At 38.9% G+C, this 15,925-nt stretch overlaps 2 protein-coding genes across 3 annotated transcripts; one reads left to right on the top strand and one right to left on the bottom strand.

The window, feature by feature from the left end:
* Positions 1–2,990: 2,990 nt before the first annotated feature.
* Positions 2,991–8,447, top strand: LOC140948969 (uncharacterized). 2 transcript variants are annotated; one of them, XM_073398227.1, is made up of 3 exons: positions 2,991–3,054; positions 4,250–4,548; positions 6,177–8,447. In XM_073398227.1, the coding sequence occupies exons 2-3, from the start codon at positions 4,257–4,259 to the stop codon at positions 7,295–7,297; spliced, it is 1,413 nt and encodes a 470-aa protein (XP_073254328.1). In that variant the 5' UTR covers positions 2,991–3,054; positions 4,250–4,256; the 3' UTR covers positions 7,298–8,447. The 2 variants fall into 2 exon arrangements, with proteins under 2 accessions (XP_073254328.1, XP_073254327.1); XM_073398226.1 differs by lacking the exon at positions 2,991–3,054 and having other exon boundaries at positions 3,898–4,548.
* A 2,315-nt stretch (positions 8,448–10,762) lies between these two features.
* On the bottom strand, positions 10,763–15,669 carry LOC140948970 (uncharacterized). The gene is made up of 3 exons (XM_073398229.1): positions 15,461–15,669; positions 13,256–14,129; positions 10,763–12,677 (listed from the first exon to the last, which is right to left on the bottom strand). Exons 1-3 carry the CDS (start codon positions 15,542–15,544, stop codon positions 12,337–12,339), a joined length of 1,299 nt encoding a protein of 432 aa, XP_073254330.1. The 5' UTR covers positions 15,545–15,669; the 3' UTR covers positions 10,763–12,336.
* Between the last annotated feature and the right edge of the window lie 256 nt (positions 15,670–15,925).

The following is a 15,925-nucleotide window of genomic DNA, read 5'->3' on the forward strand; positions in this document are numbered from 1 at the left end:
TTGAAGTTCATGATGGATTTTATCTCCAGGATGACCCCGCAGATAATAATCAGCCAGTGGTGCAAATGACTAATAACAATACAAAGCTCAAGCTCAAAGAGCCTATTAAACCCAGCTTTGACAACGAAGAATGGCCGGAACAGAGAGAGGCACCGGTAAACAAGAAAAGGAAGTCAGCGATAAGTTTGTTGTGGTGCTGGTGTTGTGGATAGCAGTTTCATTTTTCACGCAAACATTCAGGTGTAGATGTTTCACTTTTCAATATGGAAAACCCATCACAGATCGAGACCGTAAAATATAGAGGGACATTTAAAGACATGAAGAAAAACAAGAACAAGCATCACATCCACGCAAATCTGTACAGCAACTGCCTTGCTAAAATCTAGGACAGGCCTTTTTTTTCTGATAATCGTAGTTAAGCTAGAACTGAATGAAGATGGACTGAGTAGTATTTGCGTGATCTTAACCAGTAAAACCAGTTTCAGAGAAAAGTGCTGATGGAAACTTAAAGAACCAGACTTTAATGAATCTGAGATTTTCTCGCGACAGAAATTTTCAATTGAAAGGTTTTTTTTTTAAATATTACCAGCCTTTACATCAAAAATATCAACAAGGGGTACTTTTGGTGTATCGGACACGTGAAAACTTCTTTCTGTTTTATGTGACAATTTCTTCTATTCAGTTTGAGGTGTAGCGGCAAAGGGGGAGGGTGCTTTATTTTGTTTTTATCAGCTCGTGAAGAAAAGAATTATTCTAAAACTCGAAGCGCTTTTAAAAGAGAGAGATGTTTTATTCAGATTTGTCTCGCAGGTGAGAAATTGACTGCATTTGAAAAAAATAAATGGAGCCATTTTGCTCAAACTGTAGTCTAACTCTTGCAAAGGGGGCAGGATTTCTCTACGTGACCAGCAGCACTGCGAACCATTCACACAGGATGGACAGGATGGAGCTATGTGATAGGAGGGCGATTTCAAAAATTAAATATATAGAAAATTGGCATTTAGACTATTACTATTATATTAGTCATATTTGATATACTGCTTACAACGTAGGAATCCCTACCCTCTTGGTGTCTGTGTTTTCAAAGACAATTGTCACTTTCTCAGGTCTTTTTGTCTTACCATTCCATTGTTATGTGAATTTTTTGTGCTTAAAAGAGAGTGATGTTTTGTGGAGAATGATTACCATAAGAACAATGAAAACGTGCAATATATTATGCACGCACGTGGATTCCTTATTCATTCAGGTATGTCATTACAAGTTGATTATTTTTTGAGAGCAAGAGCCCCAGGCGAGACAGATTAAGTCTTCCGCATGTACGTACTAAAAGTAGGTAGGACGAAATCAGGTGAGTCAAGCGTTAAACTTGCTAACATGTAAAATTAGATCGGAACTCAGTTTAAAAAAGTCAAATCAAAGTTAATGAAGGTTCCTGCTTTGTCATTTCGCCGATGGAATTGCGACACGGACGAGTTACGAAATTGGGTATTCAATGTATTCCAGAGTCATACATGCTTGGGACGGCTTCAAAACCATGAAAAATCAATACGTTTAGCTTACAAAATAAAGGCGTTTTGCAACATGCCTCAGATAACATATTTCAAGTTACAAGCACTTCAAGACATAGTTTTCGGTCCATTGTGAAATTTTGAAAGTGTTAATGAAGGGATAAGTGTGTACTTTCACTGCAAATTGCATACCCCAAGTATTGGGAGCCTGCTAACGCTTCGAGAGGGATGGGGAAGTAGAGCTGCTCTGCGTACCTGATAGTTGGTCAAAGAAGACTAACGAGAGCTATTAACTTGTAAGATCAATTTTAAGAGGGGTTTAGTTATAACATTTTAGATGGAAGCTCGTCTTAAGTTCACTATTTTTCCACCAACAAAGCCAAAAACTAATAGGTCACATCGCGCCAAATGGTAGCACAGAAACCTATCCGATCTGTGGCGATCCAAGCAGTTTTAAGATCGGGGCGGCCAAACTTCGCTCCATTACAGAAACTGCGCCTAAATTGCGTTCTCATGCTTGAACAGAAACGATATGGCGGCGCAAAGAGCAATCCTGGGAGACATGTATGGTAAATTCAAGAGCCACGCGGTCATTACTCAGGCTAACGATTCTTTACCTAGTTTGCATCAAACATTTAACCAAATGTCATATCGACACGTATCGATGGGCAACGTTCTTGGGATCAGTAGCACGCGCGTTCAGGTTCGCTGCTTTTCCATAAACGGTTTTCGAAAGTAAACAAACAATTCTTTAGAAACTTGAAGAACGTGATGGATTTCAAAATTCAAAAGAAAAAACTATGGAACACTAGCCAGCAAATTGAATGCAGTCGCCTTATTTACAGGTTTCTCAATTCTAGGCAATTCGCTTCTTCATTTCATAGAATAGAAGGCACAAGCATTTGTTATATGCTATATATGGTATCTTCAACTTCCGACGATGTGCGTGCAAAAAAAGAATAACAACAAAAGACCAACGCCTCTCAAATACGCCGCTTGCGTTATTACGGGGCACGGGACTGACCTCTTAAGCCTTATGTCTTCCGCATCCGCTTTTAATACCTTATAAAACGAGAATTGAAACTTGGTGAGTCTGTTTAATTGTACTGGTGCTTGCAAAATACGGATTACACAAATAATTCTTTAGAACTCTTTAGAAACTTAAAGTGCGGGATGGATTTCAAAATTAAAAAGAAAAAACTATGGAACACTAGCCAGCAAATTGAATGCAGCCGCCTTATGTACAGTTTTCTCAAATCTAGGCGATTCGCTTCTTCATTTCATCTAATAGAAGGCCCAATCATGTGTTATATGCTATTATGGTATATTGCGTTTTCCGACGATGTGACGAGCAAAAAAACCAAATAACATCAAAAGAACAATGCCTCTCAAATACGCCGCTTGCGATATTACAGGGCACGGGACTGACCACTTGAGCCTTATGACTTCCGCATCCGCTTTTAATACCTTATAAAACGAGAACTGAAACTTGGTGAGTCTGGTTAAGTGTACTGGTGCTCGTAAAACACGGATCGCGCTTGAAAAGGTAAGACCGCCTAAATGTTATGATAAAGGGGATAATATAGCGCATTTTTGGGTCTCTTTTCAAGAGCGGCCATTTAATTCAGTTGAATTTGAAAAAGCAACGAAGGTATACAACTAAACTTTAGGCGGGATATTTTACTGTACTGACTTGCAGTGTCTCTCGAGTGTCCAACAGCACCATTATACTGTAAACCCCCCCCGCAAAAAAATGTAATTGCATATAAAGCACAACCCTCACTTTGGGAGAAATTTTTTGCACAGCACCGGCAAATATTAAAATCATGGAAAGTTGAAAAAGGCTAGTAAGATTAAACAAGTATAATTAATGATATAGACAGTGGGATTACACTAGTATTCACGGTTAAATACTTTACGTGCGATATTATTACCGATATGTGTTTACTTGCCTTTGCGGTGTTTTTCTCGGCCTTGAGAGCAGAGAAATATTCTTGTTATTGCGGTTTTCTTTCATCTAAGGTTTGACTAGTGCTCAATAAATTAACGGAGCATGAGAATAAGAGCCAGAACAACGCGCAGTGAGTGTTGGAAAACGGTTTCAAAGACCGTTTTTCTGATTCTTATCATACGCTTTCTGTTTGCTCAGGAAAATTAAGGCTATTTTAAGCGCAGCCCTCCACATCAGTTGTTGTCTTCGTTAATTTCAAACGATCTTCAAAAAAATATATCCTCAGGCGATTGACAAGGACACGTTGGGACAAACATGACCCTTCAGAAATGGTGTTCAATGACGTCAGAATTGAGCCACCTTTTGCATCCATTTGATGCACAACAGGCTGCGTCTGCAGACAAGACCAGCATGGAAGCACATTAGTCAACCGTTATATGTCTGACGCACAAGCGAGTTAATTTTTGTTGTTGTTCATACGGTAGAATTTACTTAACTATCTATCTACTAGATACTATTGGTCTAGTTATGACATTCTGAGTATGCTAATTGCCACAGCTTTGAATCGTAACGGAGCATGAAGGAAAAAAGTCAGAGTACGCGGATCGCCTCAGATTACTTGAAAACCTACAATCTCTTTTTAAAAATTTGCGTTTTCAATCGATTTTCAAATTTTACTTTCCTGTTCCAGGGTCTCTCGTTTTTCGCTTTTTGCCAGGAACCTGAGTTCTACTTATGTGGCGTTCGAGTTGCCGTGACTGATATAACGTTCTGTATTTTGTTCTCTCAGCTTCTTCATGGACCCTAAAGAGTGCAGTGTAATAGATCGACATTACCTAAGACTGGAGCAATGTCTTGAGCCATCCAAACTATTACGCTACCTTAAAACCGTTGGTGTTCTTGACGATGACGATGTAGAGACGCTTCGAGAAAAGAACAAGTCAAGAGAAGCACAAGTGGCGACATTTGTAGATATTATAAAGAGAAGAGAAAACGGATTTAGGCGGTTACTACAAGCTTTGCTGAAGTCCAAAGTGCAGGCTTTCTTGGCACGAGAGCTGCTTCAAGATGATGACTACAACGAAGAAGGTTTGGTGGCCATATTTATTGTACTGATTTTGCCTTGAATTGCGCCAGGATTTCGTAATCGATGAAAAGTGTTTATGATATTTCCAAGGTGTTTAGGTTTTTTTACGCTTTCATCACTTCACGTGTCGTGACTTGCACCTAAAACTTTCTCTTCGAAAGCAACTCCGACGCATTTATTGCATAGTTTTTCATCGACTTTCCCTTCTATTCCTTTTTTTGGTGAATACGGTGTCTTGAAACTTACATTCCAAAATATTTAATTTAAATTAAGTTCAACATCGTGAAGAAACTTATTCATAAGTGTCAGTTTTTGTTATTTCTGACGTTAGAGAACTCGACCGGAAATCAAAACGTGAAATAAACAACCATCAGAAACCAAAGTCGCCAGAAATTAGAAACCTTATATTTTTCTAAAATGGGTTTCAATATAAAGTCAGTAGTATCTCATCTAAAGGTATAAACAGCTTTATTTCTCAGCACTTAAAAATATAGCTCTTTCTCCATTTAAGAAGCAATACTGACAAATAATTTTATGCAGTGCTATATTTCTCAATTACATCTTTTGCTTTCAGAACACGTAATCGAGATTCTGTTTCCATTTCCGGCACAAAACCACATCCTTCCCAAAATCCACAATGCGAGAGAGAGACCTCTATATATTTCCTGCAAGACCAACTGTAACCATGTTTGTACATTAGATCAGTCAGACTATGACCCATTTTATTATCACTCATAAGTCCCATTTTTTGCCATCATTGATAATACAGATTTAGAGAGACGCCGACAGAGGGTATTTTTTTAGTTGACTTCAAGTGGCTTTTTCAGTGTTCGTCCACAATATTATATTCGTGACTTTAAGGAAGAGCAATTCGTTTTAAATTTTTACCAACATTTATGCCACGTATGCCACGCTCAAAAATTCTTTTTATGCCCAATAGGAAGACAGATCGGTCTATATTACAATTTTAACCTCGCGTAGATAAATCCGTGAATGTTTGTCATCCTAAAGGTCACTCGAATAAACCAAGCAGGGATTTTTTTACGAGAGGGATAATCTTTTCAGATAATCCTTAGGGTTGACGTCTATATATTTTTAAGGTGGTTACTTTTCCTTTTCCTACTTTTCCTGATAATGGAAGGCACCGTATGCGAACATGTATATAAGGCCAAAATTTCCGTCAAAGAATTGAAATATTTTCTTTGTTGCAGACACCCCCCTGTGTTCCCACAGGCAGTCCAAGCGTATCATTAAAGGGAATCGAAATAAAATTTGTGGAAAGTCATTTCCAGTAGAGTGTTGTCCAGCCATATTAAATCGCCTTTTAAGTTTCCTACAGCAATGTTGGACATCTATGGCTCAAATTTTAAAAGCTCACGTATAAATCGCATGTATTGGGATTTATAACAAGTCAAACGTCAGTAAAGGAATCATGGTCATTCAAAATATTACCGCCGGTACAAGACCAATAGTTCAATAGTTGCCTTGTGTCTCCCAGCCGCTTTTACCTTCATTTTCTTTTCTTCGAGTACTGTTCACCGCACATATTTGTGTACAGTAGTCTAAGGAACCACTCGTATCTAAGGTTCAGCAACGCAGCAATAACCCTGCATATTGTTGCTATTTGCAGAAATTAGCGCCATGTTATCAGAGCTAGAGAACGACCTTGACGAAACACAGTCCTTGAAACTGAGGCTCATTGAAGAGGAGAAACGCCACAGGTATACCAAAAAGGAACTGGAAGAAATCAGGCGAAGTTCTATAGTGTTCAGCGACTCCAGCAGCTCGGGACTTTTTCCCGATTATGACTCGAATCCAAGTGATGAAAGCGAGGCTGAGGTAGAGAGGGAACAACCACAAGGAAGTCATGAGAGTTTTGCGCTAATGCTCACAGATAATGAAGACTTCGAATGGGAACATGAAGATGGTTGGCGGAAGTTTGGAAGCGCTGATGGCCTGGATACTTTGCGTCGCAGAAAGATTCAAAATGGGTTATTTGATGAGCCCCTAAGGAAGAGCTCTTCTCTCGGAAGACTGAATGGAAAACAGCAAAGGTCTAGATTGGCGGAGCGGAGCAATAAAAAATACCTAAAACAAAGGAAGAATTCTCCTGTCTCACTAGACAAAGGAAACAGGGACGAAAAAGAGACAAAATCACTTGAAGAAAAGGTGGCTGTTCTACAGAAGCAGCTTCAAGATGAAAAGAGAAGACGCGACATTTCCGAGCGTGAAGTTGCTAAACTTCAGTTAGAGAAAGAAGACCTGTGTATAGAACTAGAGGATACACGAGAGCAATTGAGGGAAAGTCAATTAAATTTGTTCTTTGAAGATGATGATGAGGAGCCGGAACTATGCTTTGACCAAAGCGCCGACCAAAATGAGTCTTTAGGATTTTATGGCGCGGAAACGAAAGATGGCACCGTATTAATTGATAGGAGAAGACAATGTTCACCGAGTGATAATGCAACGACCTCCACATATCGAAGCTCACCCTGCTTAGACAAGCTTCAGGTCCAAACCGAGCACTTGAGTAGAGGACGGCTGACCGCAAGCTGGAAAAGTCTGAATGCTCATTACTATGAGCTCGACGAATATGACGACGAAATTAACGTTGAACTGGACGCTAGTAACGTACTAGACACTCTGCGCAGACTAAAAATCCATACCAACGCTTTGTACAATGATGCATTAAACGAAAGAGATGAACTACGGTACCTAAAAGGAATTGCTTCTAGAATGCAATCAAGATGAATCAAATGTAACATGAAAGTCGCCCGAAATGAAATACAGTATTCAAATCAAAATCTAAAAGGATAAGAGCACGGGTTCTAGATAGCCGACTAGTCCATTTTGTTTTGTTTACTGATGGCTTTGTCAGCTTTTAAAAAAGCAGTCCCAAAGCTAAGGTTCTAGCTAATTCTATATAATTTTCTGTGTTCTATCAAGTAATTGGGCTTTTTATTGTAAATAGCTGTGTCACGTAATTTTAGGCTTTATACTGTAAATAAGTTTTTGGATTTCCCTTTCTTTCTCTATTAATTAACTTACTTGTTTTGTTTTTTGTTTGTTTTTTTTTTCCTCGGCTTATTAGCATATTTTTGCTAGAGGTCTAACCAACCTCATCAAACCCAAGATTAAATAACGCTTCATTCATTCATTCATTCATTTATGGCGTTGTCTAAGAAACTATCAAAATCTTTATCACGAATATAAACATCAACAACTTTTTGGACCGGTTAATTGTCAGGAGTTTCGAGAAACGGCGTCCAAGGACCAGGCTTCCAAACTAAGTCAGTAAAAGCCCAGAAAGTGGCACTGCAATTGTACTAGACAGTTCACTTTCTCTAAGACGGATACCACTGGGAGCATCATTAAGTGTTAGTCTCAGATAGGTGTCTGCTTTATAGACCTCTTTCATAATGGCAGCCTATTAATATATTCTTTTATATTTATGATAATTACTTTAGCCTTTCTGATCTCGTTTGAAAGTAAGAGTTCTTTTGTACTTTGCACATGCTAACGAGGTCAGAAGGCTAATTATCATACATATAAAAGAATATATTCATAGGCGGCCATTATGAAAGAGGTCTATAGAGGGTCAAAAAAATAACAGACTAGTAGAATGGAGAAACTGGGCATTGGCTTCAGGAGGTGTCCGTCTTATAGAGGTGGCAGATGTGATCATATACTGAGATGAACACTGATCACTGTGATCACCCTAAAAAGCTATTATAGCCTTAACAATGAGGTTTTCATACAATATTCGAGGCTGGTTTTCATGTACAATATTTATAATAAGGATGGATCAAAAGGGAAAAATTGAGTATTGATAAATTATGCTTTCCTAATGGTATTTATGTTGGATATTGTGGAATTTAATGGCTTTTATTTAATAAAAATATTTTTGAATAAAAATTCCATCTGGTTGGCTTAATAAGAGTGAAGGGAACAAACATCAACCCTGTTAATAACAGCTCGGTGTCGTCAATCTCATTCCAAACTATGTCATCAATGATCATCAATGAGCATCGACTATGTCCATCGATGATTCATCGATAGACATAGTTGAAGAGGTAGTTGATACCAATTCGGTTTCCACTTATATGGTTACTCCTCCATTTCATCTCACCTGTACGCGAATTAAACCCCTGTTAACACCAGGTAATTGTTCTTAATGCCAGTGTAAAATACACGTTAAGCATCCCAGTGCAGACTGTAGCTCAGTCTTTTCAGGGTGAGGGGGGTGGTCGTGAGAGGTCACGCCGGAGCCGCACGCAAAGCCGAGACGCGCAATTGGAAACGTTAGGCTTACTCTACAAGGCCAGTCGCCAGAAAATCTGAAATATGTTGATTGCAATACTTGTATCTTAAAGACTTTATACACATGTATAGAGTGTTTTCACTCACGTGGCCAACATCTATGCGAGTTTATTAGAACAAAAGAAAGCGTTTGCATAAGAAAAGAGTACACATCGCGTAGAATGCCCGGTCGCATCCGGGAATTTAACAGGCTAGAGCCGCATTCGAGCCACGATTTGGTCTTTAAATATGGCGAAATAATAAGACTCAAGACTGAAGCGACTTTCAAAGTTTTTTGTCTCTGATTGTGAGTTACTCATAACCAAATCTCATTGGGTACCACCGGAATATTTATAATTATCAAGAAACATCAAATTCAAGATCTTACCTTCGATTAATGCCAGCTTATCGGATTTCACTGGGTTTTTCGCGCTAAAAACCAACCAAAAAATCGCCATTTTTGTATGGATTTTCACCTGCGTAGACTTTCGCGGAAAGATTACAACCAAAGTTTGCAGAAATCGCGAACTGTACCACCTGATATCGTGACATCTCTTGTCTGCCTTTAAAACCACCACAGTCTTTTAAACCAATTATTTTGATATAAACTGGGTTTTTTGTTTTCCTTTAAATTTGACCTGAACTCGTGAGGGGTAGCCAGCGCAAAGAAAAATTCCAGAAAACGTCTTTGAAAGCCAAGAATTTGCGTTTCGGCCGCCATCTTTGTTTCCAGTACTCTTTGACCGTTTTATTGTTTTTAACTCATGTATGCTTCACTAAGGAGAGCAGAGTAGGTCTGGGACTAAGTAAATACAGCTCAACATGGTGAACATGGCGGGAACATGGCGATGTTGTTGCGTTGTTTTTGAATTGCAATCTCTTTACTGAATGACGTATAAACCGAACACCTCAGGGAGAGGATCGGAATGAATATGTGAACAGAGGAATACGGACATTCAAAACACGACTCGGAAATGATGGTAAGATAATGATGATGACGTAGTTCAGCTCTTTGTGCATTGTATAAACCACCTCTAATTGCTCGCTTTTGCTCTCCACACTGCCTGGTTCGATAGTAAACTAGGCTGCAGTTTATTGCTGGTCTATAATTCTCTGAATGTTAAGCTATGTTAAGGTCTTTATTCTCCTTGTGTTGCAAGTGAAAACTACGGAAACACCAACCTATGGAGATCTTAAGCCTGTCTCTTTAGTCTTTAGTAGTAATCTAGTATATTAAAACCCCAACATAAATCACAACTCCCACCTCCTCATAAACACAAATCAAACCAATTCCCAAAACATAACATGATTGTAATTCAGGACTCTGACATCTTGGGCTCCTTGTCTAAGATGAAAAAGTTGTTTTTATGACAAAATAGTCTTGTCCCTGGGGGATACTCCTGCGAATTCTTGGTAGGGGTGTGCTGCTGGTTCTTTAAATCCTGTCCCTATTTCAGACCATAAGATGTCTCTTTCCAACCTGTTTCAGACCTGGCCTCTGAAATCCATATTCGCTTTCCAAAAATGTCATAATTACTTAGTTTAGATCACCAATTGCAACAAAATGATTTTTTAAAATCCATTTCAAATTGAAAACAGGGCAAAAACCCTACCCTTTGGAGCGGCACATACTTAAATAGCTTATGCAAGGGAGTACCTGCCTGGGGTTTTGTCACTGATGAAATATGTCTAACAATGTCACAGAAGCTGTACTATGCTTAAAAACATTTGTGACTTTTGCATTGAGGAAAAATGGGCCTAATCCCAAATGTAAGCACAGAAAAGCTCAAAATTTGGGTCTGCAATGTAGAAGATGTGATTACCCGTATGGGAGACAGGGAAGGTTTGCACAGTATCTGTTAGACCCCTGAATAATTCAGATTTTAGCAGATATCAGACAAATATTTTAACAAAAGTTTTAATCTTTTAGCTACTCTAGCAATATTATTTACAGCTTGTATACACAGAAACCTTAGCACACTACTTTACTTTACATCAAAAGCATACAGCATTATTACTAACAATGTATCCATTTCTTTTCGGTATTTTATCAGCCAATAAAATCATGCTATTTTTATTGTAAAATGCCCCTTGATTTATTGATTTCCCATTTCAAATTCTCAGCAAATTAAATAAGCTAAATTATTCCCACTGCATTACAAAGTACATGTACATAGTGAAGACAATTTTTCTATTTTGTGACAAAAATGATTACCAACAATCAGCAAGCTGTCTTATGGTAAAATGAGGTACAACGTTACTGTTCTTAAATGCACCCTCTTATAAATTTTAATCATTTTAATTTCAGTAATTTACAGTAACAGAAGCTCTTTTAAATAATCTTTCTGTATATTTACTGCAACACAACAACCCAATTTTCACAACTTATAATTACATTAGAAACAACTTAAATAATTTTCCTAGGGAAAAAGGTACAATGGACTTAAATGTGCAAAACAAAAGGTAACTTCCTATTTTTTTTACCTTCTCCTCACACCATCCAAGATCTCAATTGACATCCCATCGTCATCTCGGAAATATGAGTTTTTTCTGATAATTTTAACGTGTGATGATGTGCATTTATAGGGGCTCTGTCATGTTTTCTGCACCTCACTCATTGTTTATCAAGTGTGAAATTTGCAATCCATATAAATCTGCTTCTTCTGCTGCATATGAGTTGTTCTTTTGTGCTAAATTCAAACTATTAAATAATTGGAGGTTTCCTTCATTTTCAACCTGGTAATTTTATGTTAAAAATATAATAACTAAATATCGGTTGACAGAGCTCCTGTTAAGTGTTGCTATGGCAGTGAGGATGTATAGGGGTTCATATTTTGCCTTTAGAGATTCCTATATCACAAAATGTCGTCAGTTTTAATTTGCAATCAAAGATACGCTCTTCAAGTTTACACAGCAGCAGAGAGGACCAAACAGGTTTTCCCGCTACTTTTTAAACAGCATTCAGTTCCTATCCACTCATAGTGTTGTTTTCGAGGGCCGTATCAAAAATAATGTTGATAATTTTTCACAGGATCGCGTGCTGGTTGAGTTTATCAAGCCGCCAAAATACACCAAATAATTTGATTGCCCGGTTTGTACGCGAGGTAAATGCCTCAATTCAGCACCTTTTTGTCCAGAGCTATTTAAACCTATTTAACACTACAAAACAAACTTCAAACTGCAAGTTCATCGTTTGTGGCTGTTAATATGTATAAAGTCAGTATGTTAACAGACCTCACAGAAGAATCCCTAACGTTAGGATTTTGAAGCGCTTCATTTCTGATTGGGCGAATTCTTATGTTAGACACGAGTGTGTGAAAACAGTGATGGAGAAATTCGTCCTTCGACTGAAGGTTTTCTCTACTTCTCTAATATCTCGCTCGAAGAGTGACCTGAGATCAGGCTCTACTTTCGTTTCTTGTTGAAAATTACATTCTGGCAGGCAATGGGCCTGAGCTCAGGTTACTCGAAGAGCTTCAAGACTCACTTTGCTAAGCGGGAGGGCTGTTAACATTTTTCTTAACATATGGCTTTAACTTTTCAACAAGATCATTTCGTCCAATCTCTTTCAGTGTCCAAACAAAATGGCGCAATGGAAGGTTAGGATATTTTGTCTGGAGATGATTCATCAACATTTTTGAAGGACTTCTGTTGGTAAGATGCTCAGAGTGCAAAGCATTGCGTACTTCTAGTGGAATTCCCTTGTAACATGCAGCTAACCGTTCGTAGTCCCACCTAAACCTGAACCGCCATCTTCCATTATCAAGGCTGGAGCACATCTCGTCAAATACGCCCTGGTTATTACTCTCCAACTCGGTAAGAGTCACATCATCTAAATGAAAAATAACTTGATTAGCGGGTTTCCCTTAAATTCCCCTGTATTATCTGTGCACAAAACATATTACCTTTGAGATGCAGTCACTTGTTTATTTTTGAATTTCCATTTAGCCTGCGAGCAAGCTCATCTTTTAGGGTAGTTGCAAGAAGTCACGCGAGAACAGTATCCGTGTTCTCTCGTGGCTTGCTTCGCTTGCCATTAGTGGAGAGCTTGCTCGCACGCTAATATCCATTTTACGAACTCAACCAAGCATGTACTATAAAAGACAGTACCTGCACGGGACAGCGGTCATCTCTCTTGTTTTCATATTGGGTACCCCCTCCCTGTTGTGACGTCATTCATGATAATAAATGATGTATTTCTTGGCACAGATACCCTGTGACCTGTGTTATGTATTGCGATAACTATAGCCTTTTAACGTCTTGTACAAGTTGAATCATGTATCCTCAAGCCATTTTGATTAATTTCCGCGAAAGCGATTGACTATTAATCTCGTGCTCAAGTCAGAATCATATTATATTTCAAGCCCTTACATCTGATCAGTTATTTAGTATGCTGGTTGAACATTTTACCTTGGTTAAGCTCCTCTTGTGATGCTGATGTAAGTGGTCTGCAGAGTTCAATGTCGTCCACTGCACTGTCATCATTCGAATTTCTGTTGCAGCGAGCCAGGACGGTATCCGCATTTATTCGCCGACATAACTTAAATGCAACGAGAACAATTATTCCTATGGTGGCGAATGCTGCACACACTGTGCAAACAATTAACAGTACGTTGTCATTTCCATTAGTGTTCTGGTTGTGGGACCTTGCCGCTTTGGTTTGGGAATCTACCACGAAGTTGTTCCCTGACAAGGTTGGTGAGACCTTAGAGGTATGTTTCTCAAGTTTTGATTCTAATCGAGTTGGGTCACTCGTTATGGGCTTCTTGTACGTTGTTGGTAAGGTTGTAGATCCTTTTAGTCGAACTGTTTCAGAACTGTTAGACCGCTTTGATTGCCTGCTGCAAGGAGTTGCGCGAACTTTGCATTTCTTCTCCGAATTTGCACATTCCTCTGCGATTTCATCTTTCTCATCGTTACAGCAGTCTGTGCAAGGATGGCATCCGAAGATAAATGGCTCCTTATAATATCCGGGCAAGCATTTATCATCACATTCAGTGTTTGATGAAACAGTACAGTTCTTTTTTATGGCTTTCCCGGAACACATCCTACACGCTTTACACTGTTCTTTGCCGTCTGCGTCTGAGTAAGTTTTACCACTTTGGCATTCTACACAGTCAACTGGAGTTTTGTACGGAACAGAACTGCCGCACGGGACAGAAGGCTCTTGTCCCTTAAAGCAATAAGGGCACTCCAGACATTTGTACTGGTCTCCTGATGTAGAGTTGGGTTTCCAGTGGATCTGTCCCGCCTTGCACGGAAATGGTTCTCCAAATAAACATACCTATGAGCAAAAAAGTGACATTATGAAAAATATCTCAATCTGAAACAGAGGCTGCAAAGATTAGCATAATGATGGGAAATTGTGTGACCGAAAATGTGTAAGTTAAGACATGGGAGAGTTTGTTGTAGAAGACATTGTTTTCATGCTGCCGGCATGAAGGTACCATGTTCCAGGCGTTCAGACAGAAAGTACACAATCGCTGTGTATTAGTTTTTCGTCGTGACGACCGTGAACTGGCCACTGACACTAAGGTGGCTTCACCCTTCAAAGAGCGTGAAAAACAGACACATTCAAGGGCGACTGAGTGTTGGTGAGCTCCTTCTCTAACGAATTGTAAAAACGAAAAACTGAAAGTATCGGGAAGAATAGAAAAAAAGGACATGCTCAAGTGTTGCAAGAAGGAAAGTAAACTGGAATCGGTAAGAACAGAAAAGAATAGAAAAAAAATGTGCTCAAGAGAGAAGGCGAGAGAGAGAGAGATCGTCGAACGCGTGCACGCATATGCTAATAAAAAAACGCGGGGGATTTGACCGCAGGACTCCCGACCAAAATTAATGTGTAAGAGCCTGTACCAATCACTGACGTAATCAACCCACGCTATTGCATCACATTTTGAATTCTTCATTAAGATCATTACTAAAGATATACCCTCTGTCACACCACTGATAAATAAACCGCCTACATTTTCCTATCCAGTTTTACGAATATCGGCGCTACGATACTTTTATAACCGGAAAAGATAAAAGTCCAGTTTTAGAGACAGCCATGAGAGACTTTAATTTAATTATCCTATCTTTATCCGACTGTCTATTGTAAACACTTTCTAGATAAAACAAACCCGGGAACAAACTACGTACATATATTGTTATATTTCATTCAAGCTAGTAATTTGCATATAAAACAAAAATTATGATGGGCAGTAAGTAGTTGCAGCTGCGTTAGATATGACATGTTAAGTTTAATGAAAACTTAGCCGAAATGATCACCGTTTAACGAAGCTAGAAACCTGGTAACTGACAAGTGTGTGATATTTAAAAATATTTGCCTGTAATGACATGTGCGCAACAATCTTGGGAACGTTCAACGTATCGCTTATCAGGGTAAACCGTTATCAAAAAAACGTAAGTCCTACAATCTGCTAATGTTAAGCGAGTCCCCAGAAAAGCTCAGAAAGGACTTCGGGCAGTAGACGTTCTCTGCAACGCGTTTACAACACGTTTTGATGCGTCAGCAAATTTATATCAGCGACTAAAATCTACAGTATTTTTGCGATTAAAGAAGAAGAGCTAAAGGTGAATAGAAAGTAATCTGTACCAGTGTGTCCTTCCTACCATTAACATGGAAGATTTGAAGGTTGTAGTACTCACTATTCGGCCCAAAACCATAATGACTAGCAGGCGCCATTTCGCCATCATGGCGGCAATGATGCTCGTGCTCAAGGCCCAGCAAGTTCTAAATCGTCCCACTCCGGGATAAGTGTGAGATTTTCCTTATGCTACTACGAAAGGTTCCGCTAGATAGTAGGACTGCTGAATAGGATAAAAACACCGTGATTTTAAAAAGATTTAGGTCATACGAACTTCCTAACTCTCGCGAGTGAGTGAGGCTTCTAACAGACTGACTGGGCAGTTATATATTTAGATAGTGTCACAAATAACTGTCACCTAATACTGAAATTCAATACCCAACTGAGTTAAACGCAAGTAAGCGTAGGCCAAGAGTATTTAATACCTCATGAAACAGTCCGTTTACTATCACGTTATTTGCATACTGGAGCCGTTTAATAGTGTGGTTAG

Source organism: Porites lutea, chromosome 9, assembly GCF_958299795.1.
Source record: "Porites lutea chromosome 9, jaPorLute2.1, whole genome shotgun sequence".
Lineage (NCBI taxonomy): Eukaryota > Metazoa > Cnidaria > Anthozoa > Scleractinia > Poritidae > Porites > Porites lutea.